The sequence below is a fragment of the Sorex araneus genome, chromosome 2 (assembly GCF_027595985.1).
Source record: "Sorex araneus isolate mSorAra2 chromosome 2, mSorAra2.pri, whole genome shotgun sequence".
Lineage (NCBI taxonomy): Eukaryota > Metazoa > Chordata > Mammalia > Eulipotyphla > Soricidae > Sorex > Sorex araneus.
Window position 1 is genome coordinate 216,277,410 of NC_073303.1, and position 15,730 is coordinate 216,293,139.

A 15,730-nucleotide genomic window follows, 5' to 3' on the forward strand; every position below is an offset into this window, starting at 1 on the left:
CTCTTTTAACCGGAATGCTGTCGCTAGCCGCTCAAGATTAGTATCAGTGCCAATTAATAACTTAAAGGACGTATTATATTACTGGCTTTTATTGACTTGTTAACAGAGATTCCCCAAGTACCATATACTTGACATAAGAGTTGCTTTTAAATGGGCCTTTTAAATGGTGATTAAAATTTCAGAATAAGCCTTATCCCAACTCGATTTCTCTAGTTGCTTCTAGACCATTATTTGACTCTGTTGAGAATTGACGGCCCTGAACCCTCTGCAAAACGTGTAGCTTTGTGACATTTACACTTGATTATATTTCTAATCATGTTTGTGGAAGTATTGATGGCACCAGGCCATAAAGGGCAACTTCCTTCTCCGAAGGTTCAGGCCAGTCTAGAAAAGATACTACTTGCCTCTGTGGTCACCACATTTGCTAAATCATAGTCCTGAGTTAGTTGGTGGAATCAGGACATTCTGTGACTGTGGTGTTCCTAAATTCCTAGACCTGTGAACCATGTCAGAAAATAGAATGACATTAGCTTAGCCTGATGTGTTTCTGCAGAGTAGAATCAATGCTCTGTATAATTATGTTAATTAGAGAGAGGTTAGACAAAATCATGCCAATTTTTGATCTTTCACAAATGCAGATTGAATGGGTTTTCAATTTAAAAGAAACGGAAGGGTTTTTTGTTTGTTTGTTTGTTTTACCTTTTTTTTTTTTAAACAGGAAAATGGCTTTTATCCACTGATGGAATTTCTATTGAAAACTTGCCATTAAGTGTGATGGACTGACTGCATATGTTTTACTTTGCTCCTTCCTCAACTCTTTTCCAAAATGAGAGTCAGGCATTATATTTTGAAAAGCACACCCTGTCAGAAACAAAAGACAAACCAACTAGTGGGGGGGGGGGGGGAGTCGAGAGGAACGATGCCATAAACATCTTGCAAGCAAACTGACGAACTATAACTGACTTTAGAGAAAAAAAGTAGAGTGGCTCCCAAAAACAGCAAAAACATGTTTTGTTTTTGTGGTTGTTGCAGAACCTCAGAGTAGTTCTGGAATTCAGAGCTCGTAAAAGGGGGGGGTGGCAGGGGCATTGCTGAGTAGGACTTAAAACGGAGTATTGGTTAAACATCTTACATAAAAGAAGGGAGATGTCCAGGCTTTTCCTCCGTAAAGTCAGTCCATCACTACTAGCAGCGACCGCCCTGCTGTCGCTGTAGTCGGACGGCAGGCTTGTCCTCAGGGAGTTGAAGCAGGGAGAAGGGAATCTGGGCCGCGTGCCCAGGAGGGCAGAGGGTGGGAACTGAAGACAGCATCTCCTCCAGCCAGGCGAATGAGGCGAAATCTGACTACGGAGTGGTCTCGCCTGTTCCCTGCTGCTTTCCCGCTCGCCTCCCCAAGCCCTGGCACTGCTCCCCGTCCTCACTGGCACTGGAGACAGGAGATTGTTACAAGATAGGTTCCTCTCGCCCCCTGTGGTGGGATGGGGCCGAGTCCATTTCAGGGATGGATGTCCTTCAAGGAAGCTCTTGAGGGCTGTTCTTTTGACGAAATGTGCACGAATAACCAGCAATCACCAGATTTTAAAGAACTTTCTTATACTGAAGTCTGAGTCAGAAGGAAATGGAACCAGAGACACTGGAAGGAGAAGGAATACAGCACAGCTGAGGCTCTCCGGGGAGGGGAGAGAAGTGTATTCACAAAGACAGGACATTTCTTTTTTCTTTTTTTAATTTTACACTTCAAAAATGTTTTATTATTATTCGTGGATCGCCTTGAGGTACAATTACAGTTATAAACTTTTGTGCTTGCATTCCAGTCACACATCTCTCCACCAGTGCCCATTCTCCACCACCAAGAATCCCAGTATCCTCCCAACATCCCCACCCTATCCCACCCCTCACCCTCGCCCCACCCTCCTCTGTGGCAGGGCATTCCCTTTTGCTCTCTCTCTCCCTTTGGGTGTTGTGGTCTGCAATAGAGGCATTGAGTGGCCATCATCTTCAGTCTATAGTCTACTTGCAGCACATATCTCCCATCCCAGGTGGGTCCTTGAGTAGAGCACTGTAGCATGGTCATCCCATCAATCATCGATTTACTCAAGCGGGCACCAGTAGCGTCTCCATTTGTCCCAGCCTTGCCTGAGATTTTAGCATCGTAAACTTGATGCCCTCTGTCTGCAAATGCAGCATGCCAACTGGATGTCCTTGGGCCTAATGGTGACGCGCTTGGCGTAGATGGTGCAAAAGTTGGTGTCCTCAAAGAGCCCCACCAGGTAGGCCTCACACACTTCCTGCAGCACCATGGCAGCCGAACTCTGGGAGCGCAGGTCGGTCTTGAAGTCCTGCGTGATCTCACACACCAGCCGCTGGAACGGCAGCTTGAGGATAAGCAGCTAGGTGGAAGTCTGATCCTTGAGTATAGAGCCAGGAATTAACCTTGAGCACTGTCAAGTGTGACCCCAAACAAAACAAGCAAAGGGAAAACACACAGAAGAAGAAAAGAAAAACAACTGTGGTGTGGAGATTGAGGGGAAGATACGGAGACATGAGCATTTTCTGCAACCAAAGAACACTTTCCTAGGCTGAAAGACCCTCATGAGTGGCAACCAATGTAGAACGAAAAGCTTCTTGATTAATGTATTGGGTCAGTCCTGTGTTTTCTTTTTCCTGGCTGGAAGATATAATTGACAGTTTTCTGATTTTCATCTTACATAAACACTCTGTATGGACCTACACAAAGCCTGATTCTAGACAAAGTCACAGCTGTTCGAATGCACTTAATTGATCTTGAACTTGGGAGAACCCAGGTGAATTTGCAATCTCCCTAGTTTTCTCCCCAGTAAATCACAAGCTGCTGGGGAGATTCAGGTGCGGAGCTGAACCCTGACAGTAACCTGGCTCGTGAAAATAGCTGTGAAGTCCTCAAAAGAGGAAGAAGGGCTATGTGCTGTGACTGTGCTCGGAGGTGGAGCACATACATGCTTTGGATGTGTGAGACCACAGGTTTGATTTCTACAACTGAGTAAAAAAGTGGAGAGGAGGGATTTTAAGTTTTCAAAACTCAAGATAGTCAATTAGCTTAATCAATGGCTGAATAAACAGCCATACTCCTACATTATTTTAAAAAAATCATGATTTTTTTTTTTATTCAACAGAGATCATTTTAGATTAAGACAAATTTTTCTGTTAGTATTTTCTTTAGCATCCTGACATGTGCTAGCACCTGCCTTTAAATTTATGTTTACTTAAAGGATTAAATTGAATTTATACTTGGGAATAGAAAAAGGTTAGTTTTGTGTGTGGTGTGAATAGGTTTTGAAGCAGTATCTTTTTAACCATGGACTGGAGCGATATCACAGTGGGTAGGGCGTTTGCCTTGCATGCGGCTGATCTGGGATTGAATCCTTGGTCCCTCTCAGAGAGCCCTACAAGCTACTGAGAGTATACCACCTGCACAGCGGAGCCTGGCAAGCTAGCCATGGTGTATTCGATATGCCAAAAACAGTAACAATAAGTCTCACAATGGAGACATTACTGGTGTCTGCTCAAGCAAATCGATGAACAATGGGATGACAGTGACAGTGATCTTTTTACCATGCATTACAATTACTATATACATTCTGTCAGACATTCAGTGGTAACAGTCACTGTCACTGTCATCCCATTGCTCATCGATTTGTTCGAGCGGGCACCAGTAACGTCTCTCATTGAGACTTATTGTTACTGTTTTATTGTTACTATATACATAGTGCCTGTTTATTACAGAACTTCTGTATTATTACACTGCGGCTATCTTTTATTTTTATGCTCATGATCTAAAACTCTATTTTATGTTGATCTGACATTTAGCTGAAAGAACAGGTTCTTTACTCCTTTACTTCCTAAGCTCAGTTGCTGCTTAGTAGTTCTTAATTAATTCTCTTTAATTTTAATGCCTAACTTGCCTCTCAGTATCATTAATTCTTTTGTGTGTTTGTCTGCACTTTAATTTTTTTTTATTATCAAATCACCGTGAGATACAGTTACAAAGCTTTTATGATTTTCAGTCATACAATGATCAAAAACCATCTGTCCCACCAGTGTACATTTTCCACCACCAATGTCCCTAGTATCCCTTCCACCACTCCACTCAATCCCTGCCCCTATAGCAGACAGTTTCCTTCTTATGTCTCTGCTTCTGGGCCTTATGATATCAATACAGATACTGCGAGACCATCATGTTTGGTGCTTTATCTACTTTGAGCACACATCTCCCACCCCAAGCCATCCCTCCAACCATCATTGACTCAGTGATCCCTTCTCCATCCCAGCTGCCTTCTCCCCCAGCTCATGAGGCAGGCTGCCAACCATGGAGCAATCTTCCTGGCCCTTGTCTCCTTGGGCGTTAGTCTCATGTTATTTTATATTCCACAATTGAGTGCAGTCATTCTATGCCTATTCCTCTCTTTCTGAACTAGTATCATTAATTCTTAATCAAGAATCTTTCTTCTTGCAAAAGATTCATTAGATAGCTTTATTCACTAATTCCATAGTACCACTGGACCAGTCTAAACATGCTTACTTTTAATGAAACTTGTTAATTATCTTTTAAGAAAAAAAAAAGATGAGTAGAAGCAGTTTATTTTTATCTGCAATGGGAGAGGCTCTTTGCGTGCCAACTCTCTGTTGAAAGAAGCATATATTATGGGATGTTAGGTATTTTTTTTTTTCATAATCAAGGTAGTTTTCTAGAAAGCTTTTTTTTTGGGGGGGGGGGTGGTAGCAGGGGAGTGTGAGTTACTTCTGTAAAATATGACCTTTAATGTGTTTGCAGAATGTAATGTTTTATTTAGCAACTTGTACTTCTTTCCTTGGGAAACAAACTAGCTATCTCAGTCAATACAGTTAATATGCTTACTCAGTAGTCCTAGGGAATGACCATGGCTTTAGAATTTGTTAGCTGTAATGACTGAATTGGATTTAAGGGGTATGGTTAGAATAATGCATTCTAAGGAGAGACATGGTGACATTACAAGAAGAAATTTCAGATTAAATTGTGATGCATATGCCTTTTCCAAACGAGAAATACCATATGCACATGCCTGAGTCTAGCAGAAATTGCTCATCTTGCACGTCAGGCTATAAAGCCTTAGACTGCACCTTGTGCAATAGGTAGCAAACAATTCAAACTATTGACAGATATTGCTTGTTCATCAAGAAGCTATTTTATTGGTTCAGGAATTCCAGTGTGGGGGAAAAAAAAAACCTGATATTCTGGTTCTTCATAAAGAAGAGTTCCACTCTGTGGCTTTGCTTTCAGACTCTGAAAAATAAACTCTCATCATTTCTCTCCACTGAGTGCTTGCCGTTCTTTTGAGATGTTCTTTGTGCTTGTACAAATACTCGCGAGTCCAAAAATTGGTCACAGCACTGACAACATTTTACTGAGAATAATTTCACCTGGATTGACGCGTTCAGCTCAGGTGTTCAGAGTATCAGAACAAACACATATGCGTCATCTAGCAAACAATAACACAGTTGTCCACTTGGGATCACATCCACCTTAAAATATCACTGGCAGGGGGTGGGTGGCTGGAGAGGTACTACAGTGGGCAGGAGTCTTGACTTGCACATGGCCGGGCGGGTTCAATGCCCAGCACCCTGCATGGTCCCTGGGCTTGCTAGGAGTGATCCTGGAGTGCAGAGCCAGGAATAAGCCCTGAGCAACACCAGGGGTGCCCTCCACTTCCCCCATGCCCTCACCCCCCCCAAAAAAAAGGTCAGTGCAGGCTACTATAGTTAACAGAATCTCACACCCAAGCAAAATGATACCCTCATCTGTGCTCCAGGATTATAAGGCCTTCCACATCAGGAGCACTAATACTTGGGAACAGATGGAATGGAATTCTACCAGTGCTGGACTGGATCCACGTGGACACTGGGTTCTGCGTTAAAAACAGCTTCCCTGTCAGGGCAGACAAAAGAGACCCTCTGTCCTGGGAAATGAGAGGAAGAGGAGTATTTTAGCCCCCCAAGTGGGGCCAGACAGAGTGTGCCTTCTATAGAACTGCATGGTTCCTGGATAGCACGCACTTCTGCCAGATCTTGCCTGACCCTCACCCAGTCTCTAAACACTGTGATAGCACAGTGGGTAGGGCATTTGCCTTGCATGCGGCTGACCCGGGTTCGATTCCCAGCATCCCATATGGTCTCCCGAGTACCTCCAGGAATAATGCCTGAGTGCATGAGCCAGGAGTAACCCCTGTGCAATGCCGGGTATGACCCAAATAAAAGAAAAATAATAATAAAATATAATTAAAAACACACAATACTGTGTCCTGAGCAGCCTTTATTAAAAAGTATGTCCAACATGACCACTTGAAATAATCTCCATTTTTGTCCTTGACCCCAGTTAACAGACAGTTTACAGCCCCCACCCCTTCATCAACAGTCATCTTCCCCTGCACACACACCCACACACACACACACACATACACATACACACATGTATCTGTGGAAAATTTCACTTACTCTTCACGCTTACATTCTAGTGACCACCTCCATTTGTCATCTCCATTTTCCACTAGGACGTAAGTGCCAGAAAGCCAGGGGCCAAGTTCATTTGCTCGTCAGTAAGTCAGTAGACATTCAGAACAGCAAGCCAGGTTCGCCTCTGCCTTTTCAAGGTGGTTTTGCAAAGTTGGCTGAGCGATGAAATTGGCCACAAAGTTAAACCATTATTGTTGGGTCTGAGCAGCCAAGGTGGAAAATATTGGGAGTTGCTGTTTTACCTGTGGCCTCTTAGACGCCTGAGAAAACCATCTGTGTTCCGTCTGACCAACCCCCCAGACCTGTTTTTGTCCACAGAAACAAATTTTACTTGACCTCAGCAGTGATTCGATCATGGAACACCTTGTACTATCAACAGATGACAGAAATCGTAATGGTACTTAAGATGGGTTTGCATGAGAATAAAATCCCTTTCCATACTCACAGTGCCATATTATGCTCTTTGAACAATGGCAAGATGGCATTTCCACATTAATTTCAATCATAGAGAAGGTACTCTGGCTTTTTTAAAAAATTAAAGCATTTGCGCATTTTCTGCCAAAAATGTTAATGAATAGCAGCGATTTTTAAGGTGTTCATCAAGTTGGGCACTAATTCATACTTGAAGGAAAGCTAGAGTTGGAGTTGAACATCTGTCTTCTCAGAAGGCATTACTTGTGACCTACTCCGACATCAAATGTTTACTTTGAGGGTTTTAGGTGATTAAACCGAGTTTTTGTCCTCTTGTGGTTGTGTGCCCTTCTTTTCATAATACAAAGCCAATTTGTTTTGTTTTTGTTAAGCTGGTACCTATCAGGTGATTATTTGCCAGTTAGTCTGAGAGCTAATATGAAACGGCTTTTTGGATTTAATTCAGTTCCATTAGGACAGAGCTAAAATTTTGTGATACAGGGACTATTATTCTGGTAGTTATAAGGGATTTTTGTGCTGAGAGGCAGGGCTGACAAAGGCAGCCCTGTGCACACTCCATCTATAACTTGAGCACTTTCACACTGCAATTTAGGAGGCGTGCAGCTCAGGAAATTGCTGGCTTTGACGGGCGCACACTTAACTGCAAGGAAAATTTTCTTCGTCACTCAAGTAATTGGCAGTTTTAATACCTTGTTCATAATTACCTTATAAACACGCGAATATATAAACCAAAGATTGTATGGCCTGTTACCTAGCTCGTGGGCCTTGTTTGACCAGCGGGCTGCAACACCTGCGGGGTCCCCCTCTCTCTTCCACAAGCAAAACAAAAAGAAGTTTGCTCTGTTGGTTGCAGAAATCCATAACTGAGTGTTGTTGTTGTCTTTTTCTTGATGATAAATCTGAGTGTAGCTCTGCTGGCTACAAACAGATGCAGAGTTTGATGGGAGACAGCGGTGAGGGTCAGGGGAAAGGGGAGGGGGAAGGGGCACTTGGGCACTCCGGACACTTCAGGGTTACTTCAAAGTTTGTGGGAGGACCTCCTGGTAATGCAAACATTTGGGTTATACATTTCACTGTATCACTGTGAAATGTCATCCCATTGCTCATCGATTTGCTTGGGCAGGCACCAATAACGTCTCCATGTGAGGCTTGTTGTTACTGTTTTTGGCATATCGAATATGCCACGGGTAGTTTGCCAGGCTCTGCCATGCATGTGGGATACTCTTGGTAGCTTGCCGGGCTCTCCAAGACGGGCGGAGGAATCGAACCTGGGTTGGCTGCGTGCAAGGCAAACGCCCTACTGCTGTGCTATCACTCCAGTTAGTTATACATTTAAGAGAAAAAAATTTTGCCCCCTACAAGCTGATTTTATTTAGCCCACACACCCTGACCTTAAAACCCTGTGGCTTTTCTGTTGGACTGACTCCATCTCCCAGACCTAGAAATTGACTAATTGTCTCACTTGCATTGCCCTGTACCTCACAGCTAGATCAAGGAGTTTTAGACATTGGTGTATACCAATGTGGGAAATGGTTAAAATCAGAGGACATGGCTGACTTGACTCTAAACAAAGTCGGTAGAATTTTATGACAATCCGAAGAGCTTGATACTTGTGACTGGTGCATAGAACTGCTAATACATTTTTTTTAAAAGAACTTTACTGTTATCACAAACAAAACTGCAATGCTGGCATCTTAAGATATACATTGCTTACGCTTGTTACTTTAAAAAGTAGGGCAGCAAGGCCAAAAAGGTAGTGCCGGATTAGGTGCTTACTTTATATTCGACCTGTTCTGATATAATTCCTGGCACTCTGTATGGTCTCTTTTTGCACTTACAGGAGAGACCCTTGAACACAGAACATAGGAGTAACTCTTGGGAACCACTGGGAGTGGCTCAAAACCACTTCCTCTTCTAGATGGGGTAGATTCTTTTTTTTTCTTTTTGGGTCACACCCAGCGATACTCAGGGGTTACTCCTGGCTTTGCACTCAGGAATTACTCCTGGTGGTCCTTGGGGAACCATATGGGATGCCGGGGATCGAACCCGGGTTGACCACATGTAAGGCAAATGCCCTACCCACTGTGCTATCGCTCCGGCCCCAAATGGGGTAGATTCTTGGGTGACTTGGATCAAAATAAATGAGTCCACCTCCACCCCTATCCTATCATTACAAGTAGCATTTGGGGGATTTTAGTATGTGGAGGTTTGTTAGTTGTTTAAATCGAAACTTATAATCCATTTTTCTGCTCTTATTATTCTTTCTTCCTGTGAGAACTGCACCTGACATTTGTACCCATTTTTGCAGTTAACCTTCTGCTCTGGGGGATGCCCCATGTGCAACTGTGCAGGCCCCTGGGACAAGCACAGATTTGTGCCCTGTTTTCAGAGGCTCCATGTTTAGGAGCCTTAATCTGCAGCTTGTGCCACGTTCATTTGCAGTCTGAAGTTCAGCATGCTTGCAAGGGCAGGGCATAGTGGGAACTTTCAGGGGTGATCCTCACTGGCCAAAAGATCTCTGAGGCACTCTTCTGTGAATGAAGCCTTCTGGGATTGCTTGGAGTCTAATTCAGGCTTATTCTGGGAGGTGACTTGAAGAGTTTAGACTCGTTAGGCCAAAAGTTCTCTTTTCCCAAAATTATGTAGCCCCAAGAAGGGTTATTGTGAGTATATGGCATAGTATATGAAAGAACAAAAAAAGTAACTTTGCTTTGGCCTTAGTATCTAATATGCGCTTAATAGCATGATATTCTGTGTACATTCTGAGACAGAGCGGTGGAGATCTATCCCTCCTTTGAAGGCACGTACAGTCTGGCAGGGAGGGCCCACAGGGTAAGTGCTGTGTCAGAACGCAGCACGGGATTTTAGGAAAATGCATGAGGTTTAACTGACTCAGGAGCATTCGAGGGACTCTAAGCTCTGTGGGTTACAAGTAATGAGAATAAGTTTACCAGATCCAGAGCACCCTAGGAGTACAGTGTTGACAAGGAAGATTCAGATTTGAAATCGGTGTTTGTTTTTTTTTCCCTTCTATTTGCATGAAGTGCATGATTTACGGTACCCCTAATGGTAGAGTTTTGTTTATTCAACATTCCTATGCCACAGCCTCCACCAGAATGTTTGCGGCCCTCCAGCAATGTCCCAAGGAATCCTTTCCTTCCTGCCCACCCCCGTGCCCACTCCCCCTCATACTCCCACTTAAATTCAGTTCTATAAACCAACTCTCAGTAGTTCTAAAATAAATTTATAAATTAATGTTTTCATGGGCTGCAGCCATAGCACAGCAGTAGGGCCTTCGCCTTTCACGTGGCCGACCCATGTTCGATTCCTCCGTCCCTCTCGGAGAACCCGGCAAGCTACCGAGAGTATCGCACCCGCATGGCAGAGTCTGGCAAGCTCCCCATGGCATATTGGATATGCCAGAAACAGTAACAATAAGTCTCACAATGAGAGACGTTACTGGTGCCCATTCGAGCAAATAGATGAGCATCGGGATGACAGTGACAGTGACAGTGAATGTTTTCATATATCTTAATGTTATAATTTTTCTACTTAAATGCAGTTCAGGTGATCATAGTATTATGGATGAAATTTTATCTTCTTTATTTTTTGTCATTTGATGATTCAAGTTGAAATATTCTGCATAAAGTGTTTTGCATGCTTCTGAAGGACAAGCTGGGAATAGATAATATTTTTCACCTTTTAGATTGCCGTTCCTCTCACCATACTATGTGTGTTTGCTTTGATTTGCTTTTAGAGCAGGAAACAGGATTGCTGAAATACTACCTGAACATTTGAGGCAGTTTCAATCCCTGGAAACTTTAGACCTGAGCAACAACAATATTTCAGAACTGAAAACTTCATTTCCACCCCTGCATCTCAAATACCTGTAAGTCAAGCTTCTTTAACCAAAACTTGGAGTTGTCATGAAAATGTTATAATTACTAACCCTCCCCCCCCCAAAAAAAAACCTTTAAGATATAATACATCCTGTAAGTTTTACAGCTGATCTTAAAAAATGTGACTTCTTACTGGTGTTTGAGTTAAGCCTGGGTAATCACAGTCTTCATTTTATTCTCACATTTTTGTGTTGCAAGTGGCTGATCTGAGTTTGGTCTCCGACATCCCATATGGTCCCCAAGCACTGCCAGGAATAATTCCTGAGTGCAGAGCCAGGAGTAACCCCGAAACATCACCGGGTATATCTCCCCCACCCCCCAAAAAATGGACATATCCTTGGAAAACTATATGGGGTTAACTGTGTTTTTAAATATGAAAATGAAAGTACTGCTGTGTTTCCTTAATAGATGAAAAAAACTGAGTAAATATCTCTGATGGACTTTTGTACCTTCACATATTTTATTTATTTATTTATTTTTTGCTTTTTGGGTCGCACCTGGCGATGCACAGGGATTACTCCTGGCTGTGCACTCAGGAACCACTCCTGGCAGTGCTCAGGGGACCTTATGGGATGCTGGGATTCAAACCCGGGTCGGCTGCATGCAAGGCAAATGCCCTACCCGCTGTGCTATCACTCCAGCCCCCCTTCACATATTTTAACCTCTCTTCCTCCCATTGATAAGACTGAATCATTGTCTCATTGTCAACACTGATTCAGAAGCACCTAAGGGAGCACTTGTGTATGCGGTGCTGGATATGAATACCAGAGCCCCACACATGCAAAGCAAGTGGTCCACACTTCCCTCTAACCTGTCTTCTCTGAGTGCCCATTTTCACACTGAAGACCAGGTCCTCTGGAAATTGTTTTTGCAAGGGGTGGGGAAGGTGGGGTGGGGGTTACATCTTATGGTCTCGAGGACCGCTTACAACTCTGTGCTTGGGGTTCCTTTCAGTGCTTGAGAGGATTTGTGTGATGCTGGGGATTAGACCCAGGCCGCCCATGTGCACCGTACGCCCCCAGCCCCTTGAACAGCCACCCAGGAGGAGTTTTCTTTACCTCATGCAAAGTCTGAGTGCACTTGGAATTTCCAAAGAAACCAGAAAGAAAAAAAATATATATCTATATCTATATCTATATATCTTCAAACTTTCCACAGGTATATCAACAGCAACCGAGTCACATGGATAGACCCTGGGTATTTTGACAGTTTGGCCAACACCCTAGTGGTGTTGAAGCTGAACAGGAACCGGATATCAACTCTCCCACCCAAAATGTTCAAACTGCCCCAGCTGCAGCACCTGTAAGTAAAGCCCCTTCTTAAACACTGTTCCAGCATCCCCGCTCGGCCTTTGGCGTCTGTCCTCTAAAATCCACAATGGAGCAGAAGTGCAGAAACAGGAGACGGGGTCCCTTCCCCCTCCCTCTGCGGGCCTGCCCGCCTGCTGGCCCTGTTGAATCTCCAAAGCACCCAGAGCCCTAAAAGTCACCGGGTCCCAGCTTCTGCCCGATGAGGCACGTTAGATTGTTACTGGAAGCATGAAGAACGTAAGCATCAAACAGCCTCCTTACAAAGGGGTGATTGTGACCCTGCAGAAGTAGTGGGGACTCTCGGCAGCCGTGGTTTATGAGAAGAACAGTGACAACTCCGGGAGGCTCTGATCGCTTAAGTGGCTCTATTTACTGTCTCATTAATAATGGGAGAAGGAGCCGTGAACAGACTCCTGCGGTGTCGCGCTTGTCAACCTTGGCTGCGCATTACAGACACTTGGGGAGCTATTAAAAATCCCAATACCCAGACCACACCCCAGAGCAATTATATTAGGACCTCTGGGGGCAAGATGCAGGCTTCAGACAGTTTTAAAACTCCCTGGGTGATTCTAGTGCGCAACCAAGGCCGAGAACCACTTCCTTAAAGAGAAAACATTCGACATAAAAAGAATTGTGAAAGAGAGAACCAACTTCTAGAAGCGGCCAGAACAGGACCAACTTGACAACCCTGCTCTTAAAGTAGACCTCAGGTTTTAGCATTAGTCAATCTTCTCCTTGTGAACAATTTGAAAATCAGTGTTTAGTTTGCATCTGTGCTGGCTGGACCAGGTATTGTCTCTTTTCAATAATTTTAATAATTTGAAAATCGTATCACACATTTCAGAAGGAGACACAGCTAATCAAAATTCTCACTATAGAGTTTCAGAAACTTCTAAAACAGTTGATACGCTTTAACACTATTGGTTTAACAACATGTATTCATATTACATTTTATAAGCGCCTCCAGAATTTTATATAAGCTAATTTTTAACTCTACTTTCCAATGCAGTGAGTTGAATCGGAACAAGATTAAAAATGTGGATGGACTCACATTCCAAGGCCTTGGAGCTCTGAAGTCTCTGAAAATGCAGAGAAATGGAGTAACGAAACTTATGGACGGGGCATTTTGGGGGCTGAGCAACATGGAAATCTTGTAAGTGTGGTTATCAGTACTCTACTCTGGTAGATCAAATCATACATTGGTTTTTATTTGAATTCCCATTAGAATTGTATAAATCACAATCATAAAACTTCACTGTTTAGTGGTGTTCTGGACACTGAGAAGTAATAAGCCTGTGGTATTACTGCAGATACCTTTCTATGAAAGAAGTTAACCATCTACCAACAATAGGAAGATGGGATAGGTTGTAATCATGTGTTCCCTTTGAAGAGAGGAGATAATAAACTCCTGATCCTGCTTTTGATTCTTATTGTCAATGTAGGCAGCTGGACCATAACAACCTAACAGAGATTACCAAAGGCTGGCTTTACGGCTTGCTGATGCTGCAGGAACTCCATCTCAGCCAAAATGCCATCAACAGGATCAGCCCCGATGCCTGGGAGTTCTGCCAGAAACTCAGTGAGCTGTGAGTCGCCTTTTATTCTCAGGTTTGGAGCAGGGATCATGCCAGAGCATGAACTTCTTACCACTGATCTGTGAAATTTTCATAACAAAGTTTCCAAGGTGACAGATTTTTTTTTTCCTTTCATTTCCCATGCAACCTAGACATATTTTGGTTGCGATAAGTTGAGGCCAGCTCTTTCTTCCAATTCTATTCTGCGGCACATAGACTAAAGGGATGATGGTAATTTTCAAGTAAAGAAGATGCTCATGGTTGGGTCTTGTTGTTCTTGTGTTGTTTTTTTTATTTTTGGTAATTACTGGGATCAGAACAAATGTTCACCTGGGCGTTTTGAAGGCTGATTTTTAAAATGAGTGGTGGTGTGGTTACCTCGATAACCGGTTTTCAGGAAACAAATTATGTTGACTTGAAAAATAAAGCTGTTATTTGTTTTCTTGTTGTGTTTTTGTTTCTTTACAGGGACCTGACTTTCAATCACTTATCCAGGTTAGATGACTCAAGCTTCCTGGGCCTAAGCTTACTAAATACACTGCACATCGGAAACAACAAAGTCAGCTACATCGCTGATTGTGCCTTCCGGGGCCTTTCCAGTTTAAAGACTTTGTAAGTTACATATTTTGCTCTCTGTTCATGAACCTAATTGGTTCCTAAATGTGCCCACTTTTCCCCAAGCAGATTTCCTTTGTTGTGAAGGAAATGTGGACCGCCTTAGAAGTAGTGTCTTAATCTTTCCCAGATCAGTTTGATTAAAATAGGCCCATTCCATCCATATGTGTTTCTTCAAGGGATTAAGAAGGACAGTGATCAGATTGTTTTTGGTGATTATCGTTAGCCTTCTCAGGATCCAGGAAGTTGGTAACTGCTCAAGAGGGAAACAATTTTAAATCCACTAATTTTTCTTTATAAAATGCAGATTAAAAATTACTCTGCAGAAAAGATACACAAAGGATAAGCAAAGGAAGGTGTCTGTTTATCACACTGCTTATATATAGGCTTTATTTCTGTCCTAGGTCGGGGAATAAAAGGAGAGAATTGGATTAATTGAGTTTGGTAAAAAAAAGGGGGAAAAAAGCTCTCAAATATTAATTTTAATGTTGTGTAATGGACTTTGGAATTTTTTTGCACTGTCAGAAACTTTTGCTCCGTTCACAACTTGAAGCATTACATAATTGAAAGACATTCTGTATGCTTTGGCAGCTCCTGTCGGCCAGTTGGAACAGCGGTTTTCAAGTTTAATGTATTTTTCAGACTATTCAAGTCTTTCTGAGTTTAGTCATGTTGACAGAAGCATTAATAGAACCAAACGCAGCTGTTCTGATTTTGAGTGAAAACTTTAAAAGTTGTTGAAGGGAGAGGCAAGGGTATGATGCTGGCAAGGACGAGTTTTCGATGATTCGATTATTTTGAAAGGGGCAGAGACACGGTGTGAGGTACTTGTTCCAAATTACAAGCCACCTGGGTGTGATTTCTGAAGGGTATCTCTCAAAAAAAAAAAGCACTTGTATTTGAAATGAAATGCAACATTACATTTGAACGGAAATGCACCCCATTTTCAATTAGGGATCTGAAGAACAATGAAATCTCCTGGACCATTGAAGACATGAATGGTGCTTTCTCTGGGCTTGACAAACTGAGGCGGCTGTGAGTATGGTTTGCCTCAAATTTTATGCTTTGGTTTTGGTTTGGGGGATGCATCTGGCAGTGCCAAGGTACTCTTTTGGCTCGCTTCTAAAGGTTATTCAGAGACCTCAGAACTTTGGACTGCAGAATGCAAAGCAAGTGTTTCAGTCCTTTGAATTATCACCCTGGTTCCTAAGAATTTAATTGAAGTCAGTTCCTCACCTGGGCAGCTTAAAGGGTTTAGAAATAGATGGTTAATCTGGCTGGTTGCTCCTTTGCCATTTCCTTGAATTAGTGCTATTCTACAAGATGTGTATTAATTTGCTTTTTTTTCCTTAAATATGGTGGTTTTATGCAACAC

General features: G+C 42.9%; 1 protein-coding gene across 1 annotated transcript in view; it reads left to right on the forward strand.

Moving 5' to 3' along the window:
• Positions 1 to 15,730, forward strand: part of LRIG3 (leucine rich repeats and immunoglobulin like domains 3) — a 47,888-nt gene that overhangs the window by 16,364 nt on the left and 15,794 nt on the right. Inside the window, exons 4-9 of the mRNA XM_004601958.2 lie at positions 10,715 to 10,846; positions 12,015 to 12,158; positions 13,176 to 13,319; positions 13,609 to 13,752; positions 14,209 to 14,352; positions 15,310 to 15,390. Coding sequence (XP_004602015.2) covers positions 10,715 to 10,846; positions 12,015 to 12,158; positions 13,176 to 13,319; positions 13,609 to 13,752; positions 14,209 to 14,352; positions 15,310 to 15,390 — 789 coding nt within the window. The remainder of the gene's footprint in view (positions 1 to 10,714; positions 10,847 to 12,014; positions 12,159 to 13,175; positions 13,320 to 13,608; positions 13,753 to 14,208; positions 14,353 to 15,309; positions 15,391 to 15,730) is intronic.